This window comes from Gymnodraco acuticeps, unplaced genomic scaffold (assembly GCF_902827175.1).
Source record: "Gymnodraco acuticeps unplaced genomic scaffold, fGymAcu1.1, whole genome shotgun sequence".
Classification (NCBI taxonomy): domain Eukaryota; kingdom Metazoa; phylum Chordata; class Actinopteri; order Perciformes; family Bathydraconidae; genus Gymnodraco; species Gymnodraco acuticeps.
The window spans coordinates 1418182-1443790 of NW_022991286.1; the positions used below are offsets into that span (position 1 = coordinate 1418182).

At 38.8% G+C, this 25609-nt stretch overlaps 1 protein-coding gene across 21 annotated transcripts in view; it reads left to right on the plus strand.

The window, feature by feature from the left end:
- Window positions 1-25609, plus strand: part of phldb1b (pleckstrin homology-like domain, family B, member 1b) — a 167899-nt gene that overhangs the window by 42453 nt on the left and 99837 nt on the right. For 19 of the 21 annotated variants that reach the window (XM_034239914.1, XM_034239916.1, XM_034239910.1 and 16 more), the window contains 2 exons: window positions 17650-17751; window positions 23853-23976. In XM_034239914.1, coding sequence (XP_034095805.1) covers window positions 17650-17751; window positions 23853-23976 — 226 coding nt within the window. Of the gene's footprint in view, window positions 1-16529; window positions 16783-17649; window positions 17752-23852; window positions 23977-25609 lie in introns of those variants that run through there. The other 2 variants (XM_034239912.1, XM_034239915.1) reach the window with 2 other exon arrangements.

The window sequence follows — 25609 nt, forward strand, 5'->3', positions numbered from 1 at the left end:
CTTGGACTGGAGCTAAGATTTGTTTGGGTAGATTGAAATGCTTGACACAGCAAATGGAAATATTGAGCGTATTCAATATATCTGCAATTGGTGGCTGTAAAGCTAATTTTCTATAATTTACTTTTCTCACAAAAAGGTATGTGTGAAGGTGAAAAATAGTTTTAACTATCTACTTTGCTTGAGTACAGAGGCGGACAGAGAAACACTCCTACCTCATTCCTAGCTGGCTGCAGCTCAGTATCTTATCTCATCACTTTGATGCATTGGATTACAGTGGTTTGGATAATGACAACAAGTATTCTTTCATGGATGCTTTGAGGTATAATTTCTACTGTCACTGGAGACAATAATCAGATAATGACAGGGTCTCTGATCCTCTGAAGTGCTGCTCTGCAGTTTCAGAGATGAGTTCACAGCTTTGATGACAAACACACGCTACAATATATTCCTTGTTTTGTTTTTTTTACCTGTTTTTCTTTTGTAGAACCTTATTCATCTGTAGAAAGCCTCCTGAGGATCATGCTTTTTTTATATGACCATTCTTAGACAGTTAAAGAGTTGGCTTGCACTACATGCACACTATTTTTCAACTATTATTCAGAATATGCTATGATAGTTTTCAGAGTTTGATTCAGGTCATGTAGACGGCATATTTTGAGGAGCTTTAGGAGCATATTTTTGTCATGTCAACAACACTTCTAGAAGATGAATCTCATTTGAGATTGTTATATCTCAGTTTGCCTTATGCCCATTACAACCAGCTGTGTGTGTTGTACACCAACTAGCCAACTGTTTGAAAGTGTTGGGTAAAAGATATGACATACCAAAGATAACCTTAAATGCCTCCGAAAGACTTCAAGTATCAAGAGGTTTTTGGATATGGACAAATCTCGAAACTCCTTCATTTTCAATCTTGCCATCAGTGGAAATCTTTGAAACATGCTATTTTGACACAAAGAAGTAAGAAGACAACCAGCTTCAGTCGTTCCACTAATCTACAGGTCAGCTGCAACTCTTACTAATTTTAAATTCAGGCTGAAGACTTTCTTTTTGCCGCTGCTTTGAATTGAACTATTCATATCTTACACCGCACTGTATTTTTGACTTTTAATGTTTATTTTATTATCTTTGCTTTTTAATGACTGATTTTAAATGCCATTTTCTTAATGTCTTTCATTTTTGTAAAGCACTTTGAATTGCCTTGTGTTGAAATGTGCTATATAAATAAACTTGCCTTGCCTAATAGTTTGGAGCGATAAACAACACATTTGGCACATTAGCTTAGTATGAAATGCATGAATGTAAAGGGGAATATAAATGGAATATTCATTTTCATTAGCCATGTACTGTAAATAGCTTCTTTGGAATATTGTCTTTTTTGGAATATGGCAAAAGTGAATATTCCGTATTTGTAAAAGAAGGCTACTCATTGCATTCACTCTCCGCACCAATCCTGCAATTAATTTATGAAACCTTTCTCTCCACCGTAGTGTGTACATTATGTTATGATGTGTGTGTTCACTACTGTGTGTCTGTTTGAGACAGAGACGGGGCAGCTGGTGTGTTGCTGCCGGCTGATAAGGGCATCTCTCCAATGCTGATGGTTTGGTGCCAGAGTAATGAATCTGTTTATGCATGCTATCAGGCTGCGAGGGATGCACTGGTAACTTGCTGTGCATAGATTAGCATTTTAATGTGTGGAGGTTAGGCCTAGACTTATCTGTGGAAAAATGCTAAAGTATGTAGCTGAAACATTCAAATGTGATTCCTCATTGAAACCAATTAGTTTGAATGACAGTTCATTGTCAAAAGTTCTAAACTAATTTTATTTTAAACTATTTCTGCTATAAGCATTTATTTATTTTTTTCGAATTTGATGTCAGCACATCATTCATTTATTAGCACATTACCATGCTGACAGGCTGTTTTGTCCGTGCGCATCCAAACCAAACCTAATAATAAAAACAGAGTGCAAATAAGCTTCCAGAGAGTCCAATCATAAAATCATTGAGACGGCAACTGGTACTTTGGTTCAAACACAAACACTATAATCTTGAAGATGACCAGTAAAAGCTATTACACACATGTAATTTATTTGACCACCAGGGACAGCGGAACAATGTTAAAGAGTGTTTCTAGTTAACAGAAAGTGACATAGTATTGTTCTAAAAATTGTCACCAAAACACACATTAGAAAGTAAACACATGTTTAAACTATTTTGGCTAATTTAACAGACACAGGGCTATATTAGCATTATTTGAAGTTGTTTTTCTGGTCACTTGATAAATCTACGACTAATATTCACTCTCCTTTTAGAAATGGTTTGGTCTCCACCAAATCCGGAGAAAAATGTCTTCCTCAATAGCTGCTATACACTATGTTCCCTAGCTGATTGCTTACTTTGTCTTTTTTCTAGTGTACAGTAGGTTTATCAAAGCGTTTATCTGAAAACAGTTGTCAACCTCTTGTTTCTGGAAACGCAGTTGATTAGAGGAAAGCTGTCGGCTGAAAACCAAAGGGATGATCCAAAATAGACCCGTTAGCATAATGACTGGGGATAGCTAACCTGGCTCTATAACAGCATACACCTACCAGCACCTCTTTAGCTAACTATTTAAAGGTCCCATGTCATGGCCATTTCTACTGATCATAATTCCATTGTTGAGGTATACTAAAATAGATTTATACTGTGCAATTTTCCAAACTCACATTGGTTTCTCATACAGTATCTCTGTAAAGTATGTGTATTCACCGGTATTCATTCACTCTCTGTCCTAAACGGTTTGTTGGAGCTCGCCCCCCCCCCCTGTGAGCCCAGTGTGCTCTGATTGGTCAAGGGACGTGCAGCTGCTCGTGAGGCTGTGAGCAGTGAGGAACTGCTGTGAGGAGCAGACAGGGCTTCTGTGTCGGCGAAACAAATACAGCAAGAACAAGCAAAACTCATCCTGAGCACACACAAACACTCACAGCCGAAGTAAAAACAATAAGTGTGGCTTGATATTGAGTAAGAAAAAGGTTTATAACGCTGTGAGAATGGGTCTGTGGAGAGCTTTTTTCCGCGATCCCAACTTAGCAGTCCGAAAAACGTTTGCCCATTTAAACAGTTGTGGTAGATACCTTGTTTGTTTTAAACATCATAAATACACAAACAACAATGAATACTTACAGGTTGTGTACCCGAATCTCCCGCTGGTCCAAACAAAGTAGGAACAGCATCGTTCTTCAGTGCCCTACGCTGTACATATCCGTCATGAATCGCTGAAAGGTTTGGGAAGCTTTGTTTCGTGAAAGGCTGGCAGAGGGTGCGGCCATAGCTCTGGGCGTGGCTACTGGGTATACGTAGCGATACCCAGGAAGTAAATGAGAAATCTCCAACGAGGCGTTTTGGGGAGGTATTTTCTGTGTTAGAGTTTTACTCCCTACAGGGTGTACTTTGAGGGTTTTTGACTCTGCAGACCGTTTACATGCATAAAAACCTTCATAACACACAAGGGGATGGGTAATAACCGGAAAAGCATGACATGGGACCTTTAACATGTGCTAGTTTAAGATATACAAAAACAGAAATGCAAAATCAAGCCATGTTCCTATGAGATGTTATGCTAAGCTAAGATAACCATCTTGTGTCTGTAGCTCCAAATTTAACAGACAGATCTAAGACACTTATAATAATCATCAGCTTGGGTAATTTTTATTATTCGTTTTCCCTATTTGCTGTGAGCAAAACTCAAATATTCAAACAAAAATGTAGCAGTCTGAGCAGATGTGATAATCACATACATCAGCAGAAGTAGTTTTCATAGTTGAGGTCAGTCCTGTCCCACAGCAGAGGCTAACCCGTATTTGACCTGTGTCACTCACAGGAAACGGTCCCTGGCTCAGTTCTCTGCACAGGAAGTCTACTTATAGTGACACTCAGACTGCTGGATGAAGACGCTCTGTTTGTCAACTTCTTCCTCTAACTGTCACACACTTCCGCCTGTTGATCCCAAAATCTTTCTTTGTCTATCTTTTAAGCCTGGGAATATGCCTGAGTACACATTTCGTGATTCAAGGCTAAGATATATTGCGGGGGAAATTCCCATAGGAATGTTGCATTGTAATCTTCTTCATTGCAAACATGTAAATGTATTTAATGTTATTGTTTTTTTTTTGTAACCAGTCATTTTATTTGTCGTAGAACTACTAACATTGAATAATTTTACTGCGACAGTGATCTTGATCACTGTCGATCAAAAATCACAAATGATATCTTTATCATGTAACAGAAGTTGCCATTTCCGTAAGCACCACTAACTTTATTCTACACCTCATGTTCCTCAAAACTTCGATAACAATTTCTGCAAGTTTTAACTTTCTTGCAAATATTTCATGGATTTTTAACAAAAAATTATGTCAAAGTTCATAAAATAGAGAGTTGATGCTTTTGTTTTTGTAGCAGTTGTTTCTTGAAGCCACAACTAAAGGTGCCACTAATCAGAGCTATTCAGGATTGGCCCATTAAACTTGTCAATGCTATGATTGGGTTAAGATTCCACCACTAGATGAGGAGCACTGAGGTCTAGTGATTATGATGTAACAAAAAAATGGGGGACATTTGTCAAAGCCAAACTTCCATAGATTTTTTTTGTTTATTTCTTAATAATTTCCTTTTCTTTCATTTCCCCTTCCTTTCTACCTCCCCCAATACCCCCAAAGTAATTTGCCAAAATCTGCCAAAACCCACCATATCCAAGAGGAATTTGACTTTTAACTTTTTTTTTTTTAGACCATTGTGATAATATTGTTATGATGAATTCTTAAGGCCGTCATATTGATGCGGTGAAATGTTATTGACAGCCTCAGACCAAACCAAGAGTGTCTGAGGGTTTTGCAGTTGAGCGCTGTTGAAGGCTGTCTGCTGGGTGTTGTCAGACTGTGGTTTCATACACACACACACACATACATGTTGTGTGAAGGCTGCTTCCTCCAAACTGCCATAAATTCCATTTTAGCTTTGTGCTGGATGCCTCCCTGGCTGTGTTTTCCCTAGAAGCACACTTTAAAAATAGAATTCATGTTATGGTTTTGAGATGTTTAACCATGTTGTCATTGTTGTTTTTATGTTGTATCCGAATCACCTCATTTCATTGCAGCTGAAAGAACAATTTATCTTGGAGAACATTCCAGCTGTAATGGAGAGATTTAAAAACGGCTTCGTTTGTATGTTATGCCATCACCAGCCACATTTTTACTCCTTTTTACAAACACTGCATGTGGTCAGCATGTCGTCTTGTCTGAAAGGCGCCTAAAGTGAATCCACCCTTCTTCCCACGGCACTATTTACTGGATTTCTGTGGTTTGTTTCTAAAAACAGAATGTGTCATTCCGCTTTGGTTGCACCCATCAGAGAAAAACAAAGTAACACTTCAGCATAATCACTGCCTGAAATGGCAATAATCTCCAAATAACAGAAACTGGTGTGATGCCAATGATGGCCACTAGAGCAACCTGACCCTTGTCTCTGTTTCTATATCATTGCGTTAACCTGTTAAACCCCATGCCCCTGCCGTCGGGGGGAAAAAACAACAATATTCACGAAACTGTGTCTCAGGGCTTCTTAACATTTAACAACCTATGTGTCATACCCACTTAACGGGAGGAAACTCAGCTAACTGACGATATGAACCATTTTTAGCTAAACGAAACACAAGGGTAATACCAAGCCTCTGAATTAGCACTGAGCGAAAAAATGCTAACGCACTTACCACAGAACTCACGGTAGAAATATTTTATTACTTATCGGATCTGCACAAACAAGATATCAGATTAAAGCTGATATTCCACAGATTCTAGAGGTATAAGTATCATCACTTTGTGACCAAAACCCAGGGCAGCGAAGCCAAACCCAGACAACACACAACGTAGCTTTAAGGAGCCAAAACGGCAAATACGTCTTACCTTTGATGTTTTCTGATCAAAAGTTGTGTTCAATGGCATTACAACGATAAACACGCTGCTGAAGGTTAATCCAATGTGTCTGTGTCACTTTGAAATGATTACTAATAATCCATCATTCCATTTGTTGTCAAAAACAGAGATTTCATATAGAGTGTGTGAGAGCTACAACCCAGCTTCCGGTTTTGGGCATGCTGTGCTTCATTCACCATTGGTAATGTTTAGATGGATTTGAGGAACTTCCCCTCAATTCTATTGGCTCTAACGGTTCAAAAGAGTTGTCAATCATCAAAATCTACCGAGGAGGGCCAGAGATATGGCAAATCCTCCCAAATGACCCCAGAAGTGTTTTTTTTTCTAAACCTCTCTAAAAAAGTCAAATGTCACTTGTTTTGCATCAATCTTGATACAGGGTACTTATTCTATGTTATAGTTTGGATTCCTAAAGCTTTTAGTCTACTATCCCATCATTCAAGGGTTGTTTTCACTATAAGTAACGTGTTTATTTTGGATGGACACTATGATTTACATTTTGTTTACTATGTTCAATCTGAAAAAAAAAAATCTATATTAATACTGACTTTTCTACATCCAACTCACAGGTGTAACCATGCTTTGAGAAAAAAGATTATTAATTTACCCCTTTTAGAAGTGAAGATATAGTCATTTGTTCTGGGAATGTCATTTTCGAGCCTGAGACCTGAAAAACAGGCTCAGGGCTTAACAGGTTAAGAGCAACTTTAATATAATTACATGAATTGTAGCCTGTCCTTCGTATTTGTTTTCGTAGTCTATCCGTCTGGTGTGTATAAAAAGAGAACCCAAGGTCAGGGAGAATGCAGCAAGAGAAAGATAGTAGCCATTTAAATGATAACGCAATAGAAGAACTATGAAGAGATGAGAGAAATTAAGTAGACAACCAGTGACAAATGTGGAGGGATGGAAAGAAAGATGTTCCTGCTGTGGGAGGATTATCCAACGGCCTTCATTATCAGAACTCAGGAGACCAGAGCGGAGCTGTGTGGTGGCAGCTGGCTGGAAAAGATAGAAAGTGTTCAAGGTTCAAGGTTCTTTATTTGTCAAACGAACATAGCTACAGTGTAGTTATGTCGATGAAAATCTTGTGTCACAGGCTCTTCTGCTGCCTACTGTCTGAATATGCCTCCTCTATCATCCTGCTATCTTTTCTCTGTCCCCCCTTCATTCTTCCACTCTCTGCTGACTAATGTAGAGTCAGTAACACTCATGAATGTGATCCATTCTCCGGCAGCCATGTTGCGAGCCATTAACTCATGGCAATGATAGCCGGCAATGGATCAAGCACTTATCAAAACAACATTTTCTCTGCAGTATATTAGTTAAGTTATTTTTTAGAGCAAAGAAATGCATCATATTTTGCTTATATGTGTGTACTACAATATTATTAATTGTAGTACTTTGTACCCTTTTATTTGAACCCATATCATGATCTTTTCATGAACTAATCAAAAGAATACTGTAAAATATCCAATTTACATACTTAAAGTAACTTTAAGCATTTCTTAACATTAACCACATGTTGAAATCTATCGCAAAAAGGTGTACATACATTAGTTGTGCCGAACACCCCTTTGTTCTGAATTGGGAGAACTTGTTTGTTTTTTTCCTACTCAATATCTTAAATGAAATGAAAAAATATAATCTTATATATTCTTTGACATGTAAGTACAAATAGTTTTTAAGTGATCTTGCAATATCTAGTGTTTGCTGTGAATGCTGTGAGATACAGGTAGCTAGCTGGTTTTTAGCTCATGTTAGCTACATTCAGTAACCATAGAAAATGAAAAGAAAATCTCAGTGCTCAGGTCACATGGAAAACAAACACTCTCAGTAGTCACTTGTTTATTATAGTCCAAAAAATTGTCGCATTTTAAAGTTTAAATCCTAGGAAATATCACACATAGCTGCACTGCCTTGTTGCCAGCTGATAGCCGTTAGCTATGTAACCACTCGTCTACCAACACACTTAAAGAAGGAACACACTGTGCCAACAGGAATGCAATAGCAGTGGCCTTGTGAAAGAGTGCTTACTGGCATGTAACTCAAAATGATGGATATATGTGGTCATCAGGTAAAAATATGTCATTTTTCATGGGACTAGCTGCTAGCCAGGAGGCTTGGCAACATTTGCAGAGTTTGATTATTTATTGGCATTTTCCAACACACAGTAGCGTTTTTTGTTAGCAGTGTTCAGTAATCTGATTCCACATTTCACCATGGAAGTGGGTTTTATTAAAAAAGTGAATTTTGTTATCTTACAAGCAAACACTACGGTTGACAGATGTCTGAGTCATCTTACTGTTTTTTTGTTTGAAAGCAGAACAAATAAAATGGGAACGGAAGGAGACTAGACCGTTTGATTTTTAAAGAGTGTTTTGGTATTATTTGCACAGCTACCCTTGTCCGTTGGAGCTCTATAAAGCAGCCAGGTGTTTGCAAGGAAGTTTGTTACTCACCTGCATGGCCTTGATTCCTCCTTCCCCTTCATTCTTTTGAATCCTCAACGCTGTTTCCAAGGCTTCAGTGTTTGTCTGCTGTGATCGTATAGTGTCTAAGACCCAGCGTCTTGCCTGTGGCTACAGACTGCATCTATTCTCAGGCCAAATCATTCAAGCACATGATCAAACATGAAACAGGCTGGTAGCAGAGTTTATCCCTTTGCTGCTTTAGGGCAATCATTTGTTCCTAACATCAAACAGTGACCTCTGGCCTTTCAGGGAGAAAGGCTATTGGTTGTGGGTGCATTTTAAACCTAAAACAGGACCATATGCAGTTGTTGCAATTAAGCACTGCTTAATATAATTACCTGACATAGAAAAGCAATGTTTGAAATAGATTATGCAGAAGAAACTTCCCTTTGCACGTTCAGAAAAGAGGTTAGATTAAAGTTATTTGTGTCTGTATGCATAATTGCTTTCAACACTTCAAATTATTCGTAGAAAGTTTACTGAATGCTTGCTGGAGTCAGTACATCTGTCCTTTACTTAGTTCAGTGTGTGACGGAATGAACATTTTTAAGATCTAAGAAAAGGGAAAAAAACAAGCTAAGCCAAACATATTTTCTAGAGATGAAATATAAAACTATAAACCAAATTACAAAGGAACTTCATTTTCAAAAGGAAATACATATTGATACATAATTCACTTCAAAATGTAATGTGTTCCTTGGCCCAATCCTTCACTCTTTCACCAAGTTTCAGGACATTTGGTTCAGTCAAATTCTTGTAATGCTGCTGAAAAACGAACCTCTTTGGAGGAGTCAAGATTGGGACAGGAGGTATTATAGGTAAACAGGGACCAATATGATTCAATGTAATTCTGAACTCTACTTTTGTACAAAATAATTAAACTGGGCAAACACACATTATGTACAGTCCCTTGAGAAATGGCATTGAGTAGGATAGAACAATTGTGAATTGAAATGGCTATTGTAGTGGTATAGCAGCTGTGCAGTGAACAGCTATATGAGCTGATACAAAAGGAATGATGGGTGCACGTTATCCTTGCATGAGTTATGATGAAATGACCCATCCGTTATGACATTCCTGATTATCTTCACATTCCCTGAGATGGCCCCTTGAATGTTTAAATTACCACTTCATTTGTCCCAGAGGACATCTGGTGGACGGGAGGATGGAAAGCATACCAAACCTCCTCTACACAGATTCACAGACGCAACTCTAATTTCCTTTTCAAATGATTTTGATGTATCCCTTGAACTACACCCAAGCCGCTATCTTAAGCACTTGGTTATATTTGCTGTGGATAGTCATGCTCCCCTGAGGATTCACCTTTTTAATTTTGGACACATGTTGAGCTTTTGTCTAGCCCACCATCAAGACAAAATATATATTTCATATACATATCTCACACTTGAGAAACATTTCCGTGAAGTTTGCTTATTCTTGCTCTCAGGAAGATAAACCAGATTCATGAATGATTTAATAAGATCCGCCAACAGGAAAAACTGATCTAACTGCAAAGCAAACTCAGTATGTTCTTAGTTGTGTTTTACACTTTGTATTATGGGGTAAACTTAAACAATGTATACGTTCATGTTGCAACATGGATATAAATCAAGTTCTGATATAAGCAGACTTTAAGATGACATCTCAACAAAATTGAGTTTTTCAATTTAAGGATTAATTCACAGAAAATGATAAGCCTTTGAGGAGAACAAAAGAACCTGTCTGCAGCTGCATTTCGTTTCATCTTTTTTCTCTCTTGTATTCCTCACATCAACATTTTTGTTCACCATCTAGTTGGCAGGCTGTCAAGCTTCCCTCCCTGCTTCTACATTTTTGCATCCCAAATAAATGGCGAGCCTTCCTTTCTCCCTCGCTTTCATAACCCCTTCAAAAAAAAGAAGCAAGAATCCCTCATGTGTGAGGAGGGATCATCCATGCCTGCTCTTCATGAAACAATGCCAGCCTTTCTGCCCTGGCATAAGGGGGAGAGAGGGAGGGAGGGCCATAATGAAATAGAGAGATTGAGACTTCTTTGTGTTCAGTGAGAGTTTGTGGACATCCTCCCACAGTCTGAGAGAAATGGGCTTTGATTTGCTGAGAACAAACACCCATACTTACATGCAATATGGGAGCTTAGATTAGAATGTAACAGCAAGTAAAGAAATGTTAAGAAAATACAAATGGCAATAACTCCTATTGCTTTCGTCACTGTGTTGTTTTAAGGACAGAGAGAATCAGAATGCTATCTGGCTAGCTGAGGCTACTTTGATGGCTAATTGTTGTGCACCGACAGAAATGCTAGAGAGGTTCATGTTGTTTATGTTTGCTTTCTCTCATTCCAGGCTTCTTGATTGTTTGCACCTGTCATCCATCCTGTGTCTCCTGTGCTCATCAGTGTCAGCCCCGCCCCTGATTGGTCCCACCTGTGTCTTGTCACCATGTGCTTAAATTCCCCCTGTCTCCCAGTGTTCTTTGTCAGTTCGTATTGTCTTATGCTATGGCCAGGTCGATGTTTCTTGTGCTCGTGAAAAGTTTCATTCCTCACTACGTGACCGCTTTCATTTTTTGTTCGCTATTTTTGTCATCTCGGCTAGAGATTGATAGTTACCCTTTTTGTTGTTCACTGCTGTATTGGAAAATAAAGTATCTTACAAATACTTTACCTCTGTCTCCCGTGTCGTGCAATTGGGTCCTACATCCTAAGTGTCTGAGTTCGTAACACTAATGTTGCTAGTTTGTATAGAATGTGCTTGTCATATTGAGTATTATCTCAAGAATGTTTTAGAAGTTAAATTGAGAACTAAGTCAGAAACGACACTGAATATTACCTAAAGAACCTATAGTTAGTATTACCCAAAGTAACTTAGCAAAAGTACCTAGGCCTATAGTGTATATTAATGAAAAATACCTAAAGTGAGTATTACCTAAAGTACCTATAGCGAATATTACCTCAAGTGCCTATAGCAAGTGTTACCTTAAACATCTATAGTGGGTATCACCTAAATAACTATAGTCAGTACTATCTAAAGTACCTATAGTACTGTATGTTCTACCAAAAGTAAATATTGGGAGTACAACTTAAAGTAACTATAACGTGCCTATAGTGAGTATTATCTAAAGTACCTAGTAGTATTTATTACCTTAATTACCTAAAGTGAGTATAAGTTACAGGTAGTTTGTATTACCAAAAGTACCTTTAAGGAGTAATACCTAAAGTGTCTCTACCAAAGGTTACTAAAGTGAGTATTATCTACAGCAGCTTTATTGAACATTACCTAAAGTACCAAAAGTGACTATTTCCTACATTACATGAGTTATACCAAAGGTACCTAGTGAGTATTACTTTAACAACCAATAGTGCAGTGGTTCTCAACTGGTCAGGCCTCGGGACCCACTTTTTTCCTTGGTCAATAAATCGCGACCCGAAATGTTGAACCACTGAAATCTATTCAACAAAAGATCGTGCTGTAATATGTATACGCTTTTCAGCATACTATATTAATTAAAGTGAAGTACAGTGCATATATCCCTTATATCCCAGAACTAAAGTATGCTTTGAAAAAAGGTTTAATGAGATGATGGTCATCAAGTTTCTAGAATCAAAGCTGAACTGTATAACATAAAAAGACACACTTGTATTGTACTCATAAAAAGGCAGACTTGGAGCCAATCCTGCAAATTCACCACATGTGAAAAATGTGACTTACAAACCCCAGAAGGGGGGTCTGGGGCGATTCTCCCCCAGGAGATTTTTAGAAATACTAACATATAACTACACATTCTGGTACACTCTGAGAAGAAAATATATAAATCTATTAGTACCCGACATATTAATAATATTTTATGCCATTGTTTGTTTTTCACTTAGTTCTGACAGCTGAACTTGTTGCTCCACACAGAGCAACCCAGTCTCATGGCATTTCGTGTTCACCAACACGATTTTTAATCTATTGATTCGTGTTCACCAACACGATTTTCCCCTTTTTTTCGTGTTGCACAGCACGATTTTAAAAGCAATGTATTTCTACTGGTAATGTGTTTCGTGCCTGCAGCACGTCTTTTTCTCCGGTCGGGTCGTGGAAGACCGGAAGCTGTGTGGTTCATAAAAACATGTTCTTACTCAATATCAAGCCACAATTATTGCTTTTATTTTAAATCGTATAATTTCGGACTTTTGTTGCCGTCTGTGAGGAAAATAAATGGGGCTCAGAGCCTCAGGATACTGAAATCTGTATTTTAAAATATTTGTTTCCTTCTAATTTGTTATTCTTTTCAAAATAACACACTGTTATTTACTCAACAATAACACACAATTATCCTTGCTTTTATTTATTGGTTTAATTCCATAATCTCGGGCTTTTTTGGCATCCGTCAGGAACTGAATTTCAAAATAAAATAACCGGAAACAGACGTAGGCCTATAAGGGACATTTCGAGCATCATTGCGATTGTCAACATTTCTGAGTTTAGGATGGCCGAAGACACTACACTACCCATAATCCCCAGCTATCGTTTAGGACTACAGTCCCCGTAAGGTTACACAGAGCGTCAAACAGCTGTGTGAAATGGAACGAAACCACGCCAGACTATCCAAAACTGTAATCGAACGCCCCCCCCCCCAGAACTACACATGCTGGCTATTGTGTTTCGCAAAATGTTCTATGGGACGTCTCTACTGAACGTTTTCGTTTTTCCCACAATTAGAAGTTGCCAGTATTAAACACATTGGTGTTATCAAATGTAAAACATATAATTAATAAATGGGTGAAAATCGCTTGTGTCGATAATGCGCAGCATTAATATATACCCACATGACAGCTCATTGTTACTTTGTAATTCTATTCCACTACAATTGGTAACCTGGTATTTTTACTCCACTACACTTATTTGAGTTACTTTGCAGATTCTGATTAATGATGTGAAATATAAACAACCCTTAAATCAGACTTTAGTTACACCTGAGTAAAATTCAGGTAAGGTGATTGTCAAGTGCCAACAATCAGGAGAGATATTTGATAGTTGGTGCTTGAGAAGACTAAACATGTATCTGCAATTGACATGAATGGAAACGAGTAATAAAGTATATTCATTACTCGTTATTCTCTACTAATAGTTAATTAAAGACTGTATATTATGGCTATTTTGCACATCCCTTTCAAAATTTTCAAAGGTTTATTGACATATCATTATACACAACTACGGTGTAGTTATGCAATGAATGAAAAACTTGGGTCACAGGTTCCTCAACAGTGCATTACAAGACATCTATCAATATGTGTGTGTACCTCCACCATTAAACTGTCATATTCTGCACAGTTCTTATTCTATCTACATACATAAGAGTATAATTCATATGTATAATATCAGTTAAAATAAGTGCTTCAACATAGTTAACATTGCAGGAAAGCAATATATTAGACATTAAGTACTTTGTCAGGCTTAATATTTATCTGTAGATAGATACCCCCAAAGTTTTTTTCTTATTTAAAAGAAGACCTTAATCTGTTATTTAATGTTTAAATAAAGCTTAATTCGTTTTTCTGTTTTCCACCTCCTCCTATTAATATCTTTGTACATCCTGCACTAAACTGTTTTATTGTAGAGATCACTTATAGTATCTTCTTGATTTTTTATATTCTATATTTCTATATTTATACTTTCCCCCTATGAAAGTATGTACTCTTAATATTGTTTTAATCAAATATAACACATAAAAACAATAATTCAATAACGTGCTTTAACCACTAGGAGGTGCACACAAGGTACACACAGCCATAATAACTTTGTATTATTAGTGTAGGACACTTGTGTATGTACAACATCTGAAGATGTGTAGTTTTATTCATGCTTTCACATAATTTTACAGCATATTGCTATACTATTTCAGACTCAGTATTTAGATTCTTACATTCAAAGAAAATCAGTAATATCTTTAAAAACTACAGTCCTTTTATATCAGCTGTGCACCGTTATGGTGTAAATATAACCTATCTATGAATTAGATCAAATGTAAAAGTCAGCCGAATTAGTGTTGATACTGCAAGGAGACGTATTGTGTGAAGAGAAATTGAAGATGTTGTTTAATTGTTGATATATTTATGAATCACGTCAAGTATTCAGTTTTGGCGGCATTTCTTCAGTTTTTCCAAAGGTCTTCTCATCAGGGCTCTATAAATAAAGAACTACGGCAGATCTGTAATGCAGCCGAACCGTGTATTACAATGCCGTTATGTGATGACTTTGAAAGAGAAAAGCAAGAGCACTCCGAATTAAGTATTATTTTATTCTTTTAAAATGTTTTCCGGATTTTATATCACATAAACACCAAATCCCAGCATGCATTGCGGCTAAAACATCCAATCAGCGAGCTTAAAACCATAGCTGAGGATCTTGGGTAATCGCTCGAAATGCCTACGTCTGTTTCCGGTTATTTTTATTTTGAAATTCAGTTCCTGACGGATGCCAAAAAAGCCAGAGATTATGGAATTAAACCAATAAATAAAAGCAAGGATAATTGTGTGTTATTGGTGAGTAAATAACAGTGTGTTATTTTGAAAAGAATAACAAATTAGAAGGAAAAAAATATTTTAAAAATACAGATTTCAGTATCCTGAGGCTCTGAGTCCCATTTATTTTCCTCACAGACGGCAACAAAAGTCCGAAATTATACGATTTAAAATAAAAGCAATAACTGTGGCTTGATATTGAGTAAGAACATGTTTTTATGAACCACACAGCTTCCGGTCTTCCACGACCCGACCGGAGAAAAATACATTACCAGTAGAAATACATTGCTTTTAAAATCGTGCTGTGCAACACGAAAAAAAGGAGGAAATCGTGTTGGTGAACACGAATCAATAGATTAAAAATCGTGTTGGTGAACACGAAATGCCATGAGACTGGGTTGCACAGAGAGAAGGGCAAAGAGGAGATTGTGGGTAGGGTAGATAGCCCCCATTGTTCTGTGACCTGCCAGTCATCAAACCGGGGGTCATATTTCATTATGTGTTCATTTTTTTCTGAAGTTGTACTCATGGATGTATAAAGAGTAATTCTACCACAAAGTTATTCTCCGTGGGGACTTCCGGCAACAATCTTGATTCTGATTGGCCAGAAGACTCGAAAAAACATCAGCAAAGATGTTTTATTGAGAAGATGATCACTACGTGACAGAAGTTTTCAAAACCATTGATGGTCTCCGGTACTTCCAGTCCAACGCCTACTGCATGCACAGCGTTAGAAAATCGGGACTTCAAAAGAAAAAATAAATTTTCAAAAGAAAATGTCTTCACTCACACATTTGCGACCCACTCGAAACGGGTCCGCCCACCAGTTGAGAACCGCTGCTATAGTGAGTATTACCTAAAGTACCTATAATGAGTATTATCTAAAGTACATAATGATTATTACCTACATTATGTACATCTAGTATTACCTAAAGTACATATACTGAGTATGACCTAAAGTGAGTATTACTTGAAGTACATATACTGAGTATTATCTAAAGTAGCCTACCTATAGTATGTTTAACCAAAAGTACCTATAGTGAGTATAAACTAAAGTACCTAAAGTGAGAATTAACTAAATGACCTATAGTGAGTATCACTTAAATTCCTATACTGAGTATAACCTAAAGTACCTTTAGTGCTGATTACCTAAATCATCTTCAGCGAGTATTACCTAAAGTATAGCCTTGGGCTCTAATCCATGAAGACTGCTGTCTTAAAGTGACGTCACTTTCCAGCCCAAAATCTAATGTCTTTGTGGTATCATTGATGGTGGTGCTGTCACAGAGGCGACCATATCACTTACAAGTTATCTAAAATGCTGATGGAGAAAAACACTTTAACTGGACTGGGCCCCTGATTCCTCCTACAACAAATTCACTACTCTACACTTCTATTTCTGAGCTTTATGTATCAAATCCCTTCAGTCATCACTCTCTCTTCCTTCTTTCCTCTTTTCTTCTTCGTCGTCTCTTTTGATCACTGCTTAAACACACACACGCGCACACACACACACACGTCTCTGTTATCGGGGATTTTGGTGCTGCCAGTCAGGAATGTAGGTCTTAGTTTAGTGGAGCAAGCAGCAACAGGTCCTCCTCCTGAATGGTAGCTTATGGAGGATACTGCACCGGTTGCTTATAGACAAAGAGCTGAGATCAAGACAAAGAGACAATCTGTGTTTCATGACAAGAAGAAGCAGCATTGAAGAAATTGTCATTCAGTCTTAGAGGTGTCCCGGTTAATCGAGTCCACACTGATAGGAGTGAGTCAGTAGCCAGGAGCAGCTCTTTGCAATGGAGGCTCTGCGAGTGCTGGACAACTGGAGACAGGTAATTATTATATTAAGATGCAGCAAAAGACAGGTTAACACAAGAAATTTGGTTGAAATATTGCTTTAAACATGAGCTGGGAAGCATTTTTGCGTTAGTTCCCTCTGGCTCAGAAAATAGTTTTGCACAAAAGTGTTTCCAGATAGACATTTTCCCAACATTTGTTTTTATTTCTTGTGATTAACTGCTTCCTGAGGCTGACTCCGTTGCTGAATATCCTTCCATGGGAATGTCAGAAGAGCAAATAAGATGATATTGCAGCAGTGTGTTGTTATCCTGATGGCAGAGCACATCAGAAACATATTTTCCATCCTGGCTGCAAAACATTTTAAGGATCCAAATGACTCCGGGTGTACTCTCTGATACACTGTGAATGTGTTTTCAAACCTCTCCATGTGTTTATCTGTGCTTCTCATACCGAATCTGGCCACTTAACACGTGTACGGACATGGAATATATTTATAGCTGTTTGCTCTGTGCTGACTTGATGGAAATGGCCCAAAACTACTGAGTAAGAAGGGAGGAATTTAGGCACAGTGTGTTTTTCATAGTGACTGAGAGACAAGAGAACAGCCAAGGTGGCTGATTTCCAACGAATGTGTCAACTGCCAAGAGATTTAAATGTGTGTGCGTGTTTTACTTCCTCTGAGCGCGTCGCTAAATGCTGTCTACCATCTGTTGTGTGCGTGAGTGCGCTGACAGCATGAATCACACCTTGACACATTAAGGCAGAGTGGGGAGGGGGAATCCCATTAAGCAGGATTTTGATAGTTACTAACCGTTGTTGTCCTGCAGAGATGAAGTCACCCGTGGACACTTTTGGTTACTCATAGTGTGTCTGATGAATGTTCTCATTTCCTCCCTCAGGACATGCATGTGTCGCAGGGAGCCGGGGACAGCTCAGTGGACATGGACCGGCTGAACAGCAACATGCCCGAGTTTGGAAGGAAAACACACCAGGTGCTAAAGGTGAGTGTGTTTTGGGGATAAGGGTGATGGGAGAGCACATGACAGGAACGAGTGGGAGTCATATGTTATCTGTCATGGTGGAGTATTTCTGTTGTGTGATAGTTCAAACTTCCGCTTCCACTGTGCAATATACACTTACTGTATTTGCATTTACGCTTTATTTTCATTGGTTTACTGCTACTTTTTACCATTGTTTACCACAATTAAAAAAATAAAAAATAAATAATTTTACAGTTTTAAATCTGGATTCAAAACTATTCATTTAGAATAGCTCCAGCTTCAGCAGATAACACAGTAACATGCTGCTCTTACATTGATGATTGAGTATGAATTATCATTATATCAATCAAACCAGTACTTTTACTCTAATACTTTAAATACAGAGTTGTTAATGCAGGGTACTTACTTGTTTTGGAGTATTTTTACATTGCAGAATTTGTACTTTTACTCAAGTAAAGGTTCTGCATACTTCCACCACTGGTTTTCAGTGTCAGTTTTGTTCCATGTTCCCAGCAGGTCAGGTCAGGTGGTACAGCTTGGTGGGATGCGTCCTGACAGCATATGTCAGGATGTGTAAAGCAGGAATCTTCAGGCAGAGTCAGTAATTAGACAGAACCGGAGATTGGATGTCTGTGTTTCCCACCTGCTGGGTCAATCACATTAGGTGTTAAGGGGAGGGGTGTGTGGGAGGGGTGTGTGTGTGTGTGTGTGTGTGTGTGTGTGTGTGTGTGTGTGTTTGTTTGTGTGTGTGTGTGTGTCCTTAGTTAAGCTACAATTGGGGACAAAAGTGTGAACATTTTGGAATAAACACATTTCTGTCTATTTTTTGGGCTAGGGTAATTCTCAACAAAATGATAATAATAATAATAATAATACATTGGATTTTTATAGCGCTTTTCCTAATGCTCAAAGACGCTTTACATAAAATCAGAAAAGAAACAGTACAAAGAAAAAATGATGTGGTATCTGTGTGTGAGTGTGTGTATGTTCAGTAACTACTTCTATATGTATCGTAGTTATAAGGAATACAAAATGGAAGATAAAACCCTATTAAATGTTATGTTTTCTCTAAAGAAACTGTGAGAATCTGGAATTGTTTTCGTGTCTAAAATCGTATTAAGGCACTATAGAATGATGCAGTGATTTCGGTATAGGCCTACAGCCAAAAGTAAACTCTGTGGCAGACCCACATCATGATACTTATAATTTTTTGTTCAGCAGGATAATCTCCACATATTAACAACACGTTGTAAGAATGTTCTGATCGGATGCAATTGGTAGCCTATATGTAAAAAGCTATCGTTAGGCTATAAACAAACTGTGTCCCAATCCCAAACCACGCCCTACACCCTACCCCTACACACTCCCCCTCCGTGACGGAGTGAACTCCGTGGGGTGACACATGAGGCCCCTCCTGTCAGATGGAGGGAGTAAATACAGCAGCAAGCTTTGGGACGGCCTCCCCTCTCTCCGGCAGAAACAGGAAATGCCGTAACTGTATGTAACAACGGTTTCAAATCAGCATCTCTTTGACAAAAAAATTAAATTAATAACTCAAATAAAACTCCAAACATCTTTCATTGTGTTTCAAAGCTCTTTTAGTTTTAAACCTGATGTTTATAAGCTTCTTAGTTTTTGCAACAGTCTGTAAATATACACAACTTTATAATAAAATGCACACATTTACCTTTTTCTAGACTAAACACAGGTATGATCCTAAATTAAAAAATACGAGGTTATCATGAGGTTGTTAACATCGCAGTTTATCAGTGGATGTTTGCTGGAACTACTTGTAAACAGCGTGTTTCCTGACGGACACACACAGCGTTGAGACCGGTCAGGTAGAGACCGGTCTCCAGTCAGCATCGCTGCAGACTCGCTGTTTGAGGGCTTGATAGCCCACTCCCCCTCCACACCGCTCCACACTCGTTGGTTTGGAACAGCACTTAATGTGGCGGACCCTCCGCGCGAACGCGCACACGGAGGGGTAGGGTGTAGGGCAGTGCTTCTCAAAGTGTGGTCCGCGGACCACTGGTGGTCCGTGAGCGCCCCCTAGTGGTCCGTGAGTATATTGGTAACATTTCACATTTGAAATTAATTAAGTAATTTAAGTTTTCCGCACTCTCGCGCGAATATCTCCGCAATGGAGCACGCTTACGTTTCACTTTCGATTGCATGATATAGCCCAGATAAACACCTTCATCACACATGTTGCCACTTGTTTGTACCATTTTCAGGCGATTTGTAAAAAACAATGTGTTTTTGGATATTTGTGGAGTTAGGTGGTCCTCGAGTGTTTTTTTATTGGTTAAGTGGTCCTTGGTATGAAAAAGTTTGAGAAACACTGGTGTAGGGGGAGGGTGTAGGGGGCGGTTTGGGATTGGGCCTTTAAATCACAGTTGCATGGCTGCGCATCACCAATGCTAAGCTAAAGGCAGAGTTTTGTATGTGTGATGACATTTAGTAGTTTATTTAGTCACTCTCGTAAGCTTGTGTTAACCACAAACCTTATTTCATGGATTAAATCAGACATTCAAAAAGATTTGACTTTGACACTAGGGAATTGGAAGTGGTGATGTAGGCCTACTAAGTCTTTTACGGGTTTAACGACTCCTTCCTGCACCACTCCAAAAGTGCCATTTCCTTAAAAAAAATCAAATAATATATATATACATACACTCACCGGCCATATCATTAGGTACACCTGTTCAACTGCTCGTGAAAAAAATGGGAAGATATCCAGTCAGGGGCAGTCCTCTGGGCCAAAATGCCTTGTTGTGGCCAGAGGTCTGAGGAGAATGGCCAGGTTGGTTCAAGATAATAGAAAGGCAATGATATCAAATAATCTCCAACTGGTTTCCTGAACATGACAATGAGTTCACTGTACTCGGCCTCCACAGTCACCAGATATACATCCAATAGAGCACCTTTGGGATGTGGTGGAACCAGAGATTGATGTGCAGCCGACAAATCTGCAGCAACTGTGTGACGCTATCATGTCAATATGGACCAAAGTCTCTAAGGAATGTTTCCAGCACCTTGTTGAGTCTATGCCACGAAGAATTGAGGCAGTTCTGAAGGCAGGGGTCTGACAAAGGTATTATGTGTCCTGTCTTTAACACTTAGGACTTTAGCGACTAGAGACGAGTCTTGTTGGCAAGGACTATGTTTTTTCCAATTTGTATTGAAAATACTCAAGCCAGAAAGATTCCAGATCCAATAACTTTATTATTAATATACATGCATGAACAGTGCTATACAAATAAAGTTATTATTATTATTATTTAGTTCATTTATTTGTATATTAGCTGTTTCAGACTCAAATATATTGTTTTTAAAACTTTACGCATACTTAAAGAATTTACACTTTAAGAATAAATAAGGCATGACAACATAAGTGATGCAAAATAAGTTATAATAGATAAAGTAACAAAAACTCAGATACAATCAGTCTAGTGAAGGTGCATGGAATTGACTTGTAAGTTAATGTTAGAAAATGTAAAATAAAGTAAAAACTGACAATAACACAGATTATGTTACCTGGTGGGAAAAAAGTGTTGATGATAAACACTTAATCAAATATATGATCTAAGAAGAATTGACGTTGCATGCACTCATTACACTATGATGCTCTGCATGTATCAGGTTGTTGCAGTGTGCTCCACATGGGAGCAGCAGCACACAGACAATGAGGTTGAAGGAGTCCTGCAGTGTTGGCTATCTGGCCCCGCCCCTCTGCTGCCATCACTCCCAGTAAAGCCCCCCCACTGCCTCCCAGTCTCTATCTCAGCAATCCTCTTAGGCTTGACCCCACTTCACAGACGGCAACAGCACAATCACATAATCCTATTAGCCCACACAGCTAGCTAGCCAGCCGAGAGCCGAGTCAATGATCGCGTACAGATTGTAAATAACAAATGTGAAAGGGCTCCAAAGTGGGACAAAAAAACGCTGACGCAGCAGGTTTTAAAATGTAAATCCACGGCGCCCATCAGAGTTCATTTAACACTTCACCTGGCACAGAGCTGACCTTAGCCGTGAATGCTAAATGATCAGCAGTCACTGTTTCACACAGCATGTACAATTATAGTCATGCTGAATTATAAAGGATGCTAAATCATCTGTTAAATTGTGAAGCAAAATGTGTCCACCTTGGGGGTTCCTGTGAGTCGGATGCTTCTACATTTTGATGTACAGTATTTTTATTGAAATATACTGTTATTTCGATATGATTTGGATAAACACTACATAAAGCAATACTTAAGTAACACAACAAATCATTATGTCCAATGTGTGATCTTAATACACATGTGTGACGGATTGGTTTAAGAGTTAGAGGGTTTAATTTGAAGAAAGAAGTAATATAGCTAATAGATCCAAGTAACGAGGCCCTTTTCCGCCTTTTTTGGGTGACCCTTTCCTGTATTGGACCACACAATCCCCCCCGCTGCCTGAAACGCCTCCATTGGACTCCTTTGTTTACTTTAGTAACATAGTGATATCACTATGTAACACACCCACTTCTATTGGCTAATACTCCAACACATTTTACGAGATTAGGGGCGGGACGTCTCTTAGCTGTCAAAATAGAGCCAGCCAGCTAACCAATCAGAGCAGACTGGGCTCTGGTTTCAGACAGAGGGTGAAAAGAGGTGCTGCAGCACAGGCAGTAGAAAAATAAAGAGCTTTTTGAACATTAAAGCATGGAGACAATAATAATAAACTGAAAATAAATCACTCAATTTAAAAAAAAAAATCCACAAGCGCTAAAGGGATAATCATTCCAAAGGAAGGCCTGGCGTATATTTCATTCTTTCTCACCATGTTCTATCTTTGGAATAATTGATGTTACACAACAGGAGATGTAATGTATTATTTTAAACCCTGGGAGGCAAAGAGAAAGAGTCATTTAACACTAAGCAGATGTCTAAAAAGCAGAATAGTCTTTATGTTGTGGCGTCGCTGCGGTGAAAACTGCTCTTCACAAGTTTATCTCGTCGAGCGCCCTCCAGGAGCTCCATGTTTCTTAACTGCTGTTGCTATGGCGACGTCCCTTCTCCCTTGCTGTGCCGAGAGCACGCAGCGGCGCTTTAGGCTTTAAGGGGTAGACGACACACACATACACACACTTCCTCTCAGTGTGTTGTAAGATATGTTAACGGTCTATGGAAAGGACCTCCTATAGCGAAAAACACAAGTGAGGCAGGAAAGCTGCAGCGTGTGCAGGAATATCAGTGCTATCTCCTCAGTGCCACATATTCAATACGTTTGTGTCATGCACAACTCATTAATTCAGCTAACGGAGAGGAAACACTACTGGTCAGGTCCATGGAGTTCAGTTGTGGGGAAATAGAGAAAAGAAAGTATCCTCTTTACTTTCGAGGTGTAGATTACATGCAGTATGTCGTAATGTCCAGTTTTGGATAACAACGTATTAAATGTCATCAGGATTACGTTGCGTATCATATCACAAAGACGTTTTTGTATTGGAAAAAGTGCAAATAAAGTCACATTTCCAAAGATAACTTTTTTAATTACAGTATGGCCTTTATTTAAGACACATAAATGAAATGAAAATAATGTAATATTATAACGACCCTCTTTAAGAACCCCCAAAATCACACCGTTTTTTACAGGTATATTGCATATCTCGTTTTTTTATCTTGGCAAAAGAAATTGAATGGATGAAAAGATGGATAGCTGAGGTCTATGGGGTTTTTTGTTTGTTTTACTTTCGTCTTTTTATTCTCACTTTTTAGTATGTTTGCGTTATATCTTGTCGCATGTATCGTTTTTCCCCTAATAATAAAGGTATACTGATTCTGATGTATGCATGGTTTATGTACAGTAAGTGCATAGCTGCATTTGTAAAATGTTATGAGTAAACAAGATGAACAATCATGTATATAGATTATACTGTATATATCTATTTTCTAATATCAATGTAAAATCTGCTTCTGTTCTGTTGTTTATTGTGAGCTCAACTCAAAAAAGGAAAGAAGCGTCCGATGATCATGCTGAACGGGACATTAAAACCAAGAACCCAAAATAAAGGCAATAATAATTTACACTGTATTTGTGACCTTTGTTCTCCTCTCCAGAGCACTCCTCTGGATTTCCTTGAGACAGGGAAGGGTCTGAAGTTCCAGGCAGAGCGCCCCCACCTGGTGAGCCTGGGCAGCGGACGTCTGAGCACCGCCATCACCCTGCTGCCCCTGCCCGAGGGTGAGACCCCACTGTGACACCCACACTTAGCTTAGCTTCACAGAATCACACAGATGCTACTGACGTCTTTGTCACGATATATCACGATATATCAGGATGCACAATTACATTGACTTCATTCATAATATTACATACAAACTCAAGTTTCTCAGAAAGTGTATTGCAATATGTTTTGAGGTAATATCAATTCAAGATCGCAATTTAGTTTTTGTGAGATGACCTATATCAGGGTGAAAGATGCCATATCGCCCAGAGCTAAGTCATAACACTGCAGTATAACATTGATTTGAACAATGGTCCACAAAGACACACATGCACACGCACTCACCACACACACACACACACACACACACACACACACACACACACACACACACACACACACACACACACACACACACACACACACACACACACACACACACACACACACACACACACACACACACACACACACACACACACACACACACACACACACACACACACACACACACACACACACACACACACACACACACACACACACACACACACACACACACACACACTACTATCTCTGGTGACCTGACCCTGTTATCACCTCTCTATCTATCTCTCTCTCGTCCTTGTCGGCCTCTTTGTGTTTCTGTCTGGTGACCTCTTAGCTCTTTCTTTGATGCCCTGTCTGTCTGTCAAACCGTCTAGGACATTAGGAGAGCACTCCTGACACCACAATATAGTTAGAGAGATATCCCTGGCTTAAGCAACATGTTGTGGACATTCAAGCAGGGGCTTCAATATAAAGGATTTATATTTAAAAGTCCAGTACGCCAGCTTTTGTTATATAAAACGAACTGTTGCAAACTGTATTTTATTGCACTCTCAGGTGGAACCTTTAGGCAATTGTTCAGGTGTCATTAATCTTTTAATTTGTGGGTCTATAAACATCTATTTCAGGCTTTCCTGCCTGTCTGTGCCTCTGCAGGCTGGTATGCAGGGAGATTCCACAGATTATGTCCAGGCAAGGATAGTGTGTGTGAGTCAGTGTGTGTGTCTGTGTGTCTGTGTCTGTGCAAAGGTGTATTGCCTTTGACAGTCTATTAGTTTCTGGAGGGCGTTAGCGAAACTATTGTTTCTAGGTAGGGGGGGCTGTCCCTCTTTCTTTTATGAACTCTCTGATTGTTGTCCAGCCACAAAGATACACATCTTGATAACTCTTGTGAGTCAGTTACTACTTTAGCCTCTTAAAGGTGGGGTAGGTAATTCAATTCAGAAACACTTTTTGTCATATTCCATGGAATGCTCTTAACATCCCGATAGCAATGAATGAATGAAATGCTTTGACAATAAATATATACAAATATTTCATCTGTGGAAGCCGTAGTACTGTAAAAAGCACGACCAATCATCTGCCTCGGCCCGCAGCAGATAATTGGATGCCCTACCTGCCTGTCAGCCTTCCATCTCGTGCACAAACCTATCTCGTGCCCTCATTGGTCATGTGCGCGTTCGTGTGTGTTGGAGGAGGGGCTCTGTAAGGAACTCTGAAGGAAGGGGCAGATTTTTTTCGGTTGTGTACTTTCAAATTCTAGCGCACTCGAGCTGGTTTCTCCATTCTTACCTACAAGGCAGTGAGAGAAATTCATCCTTA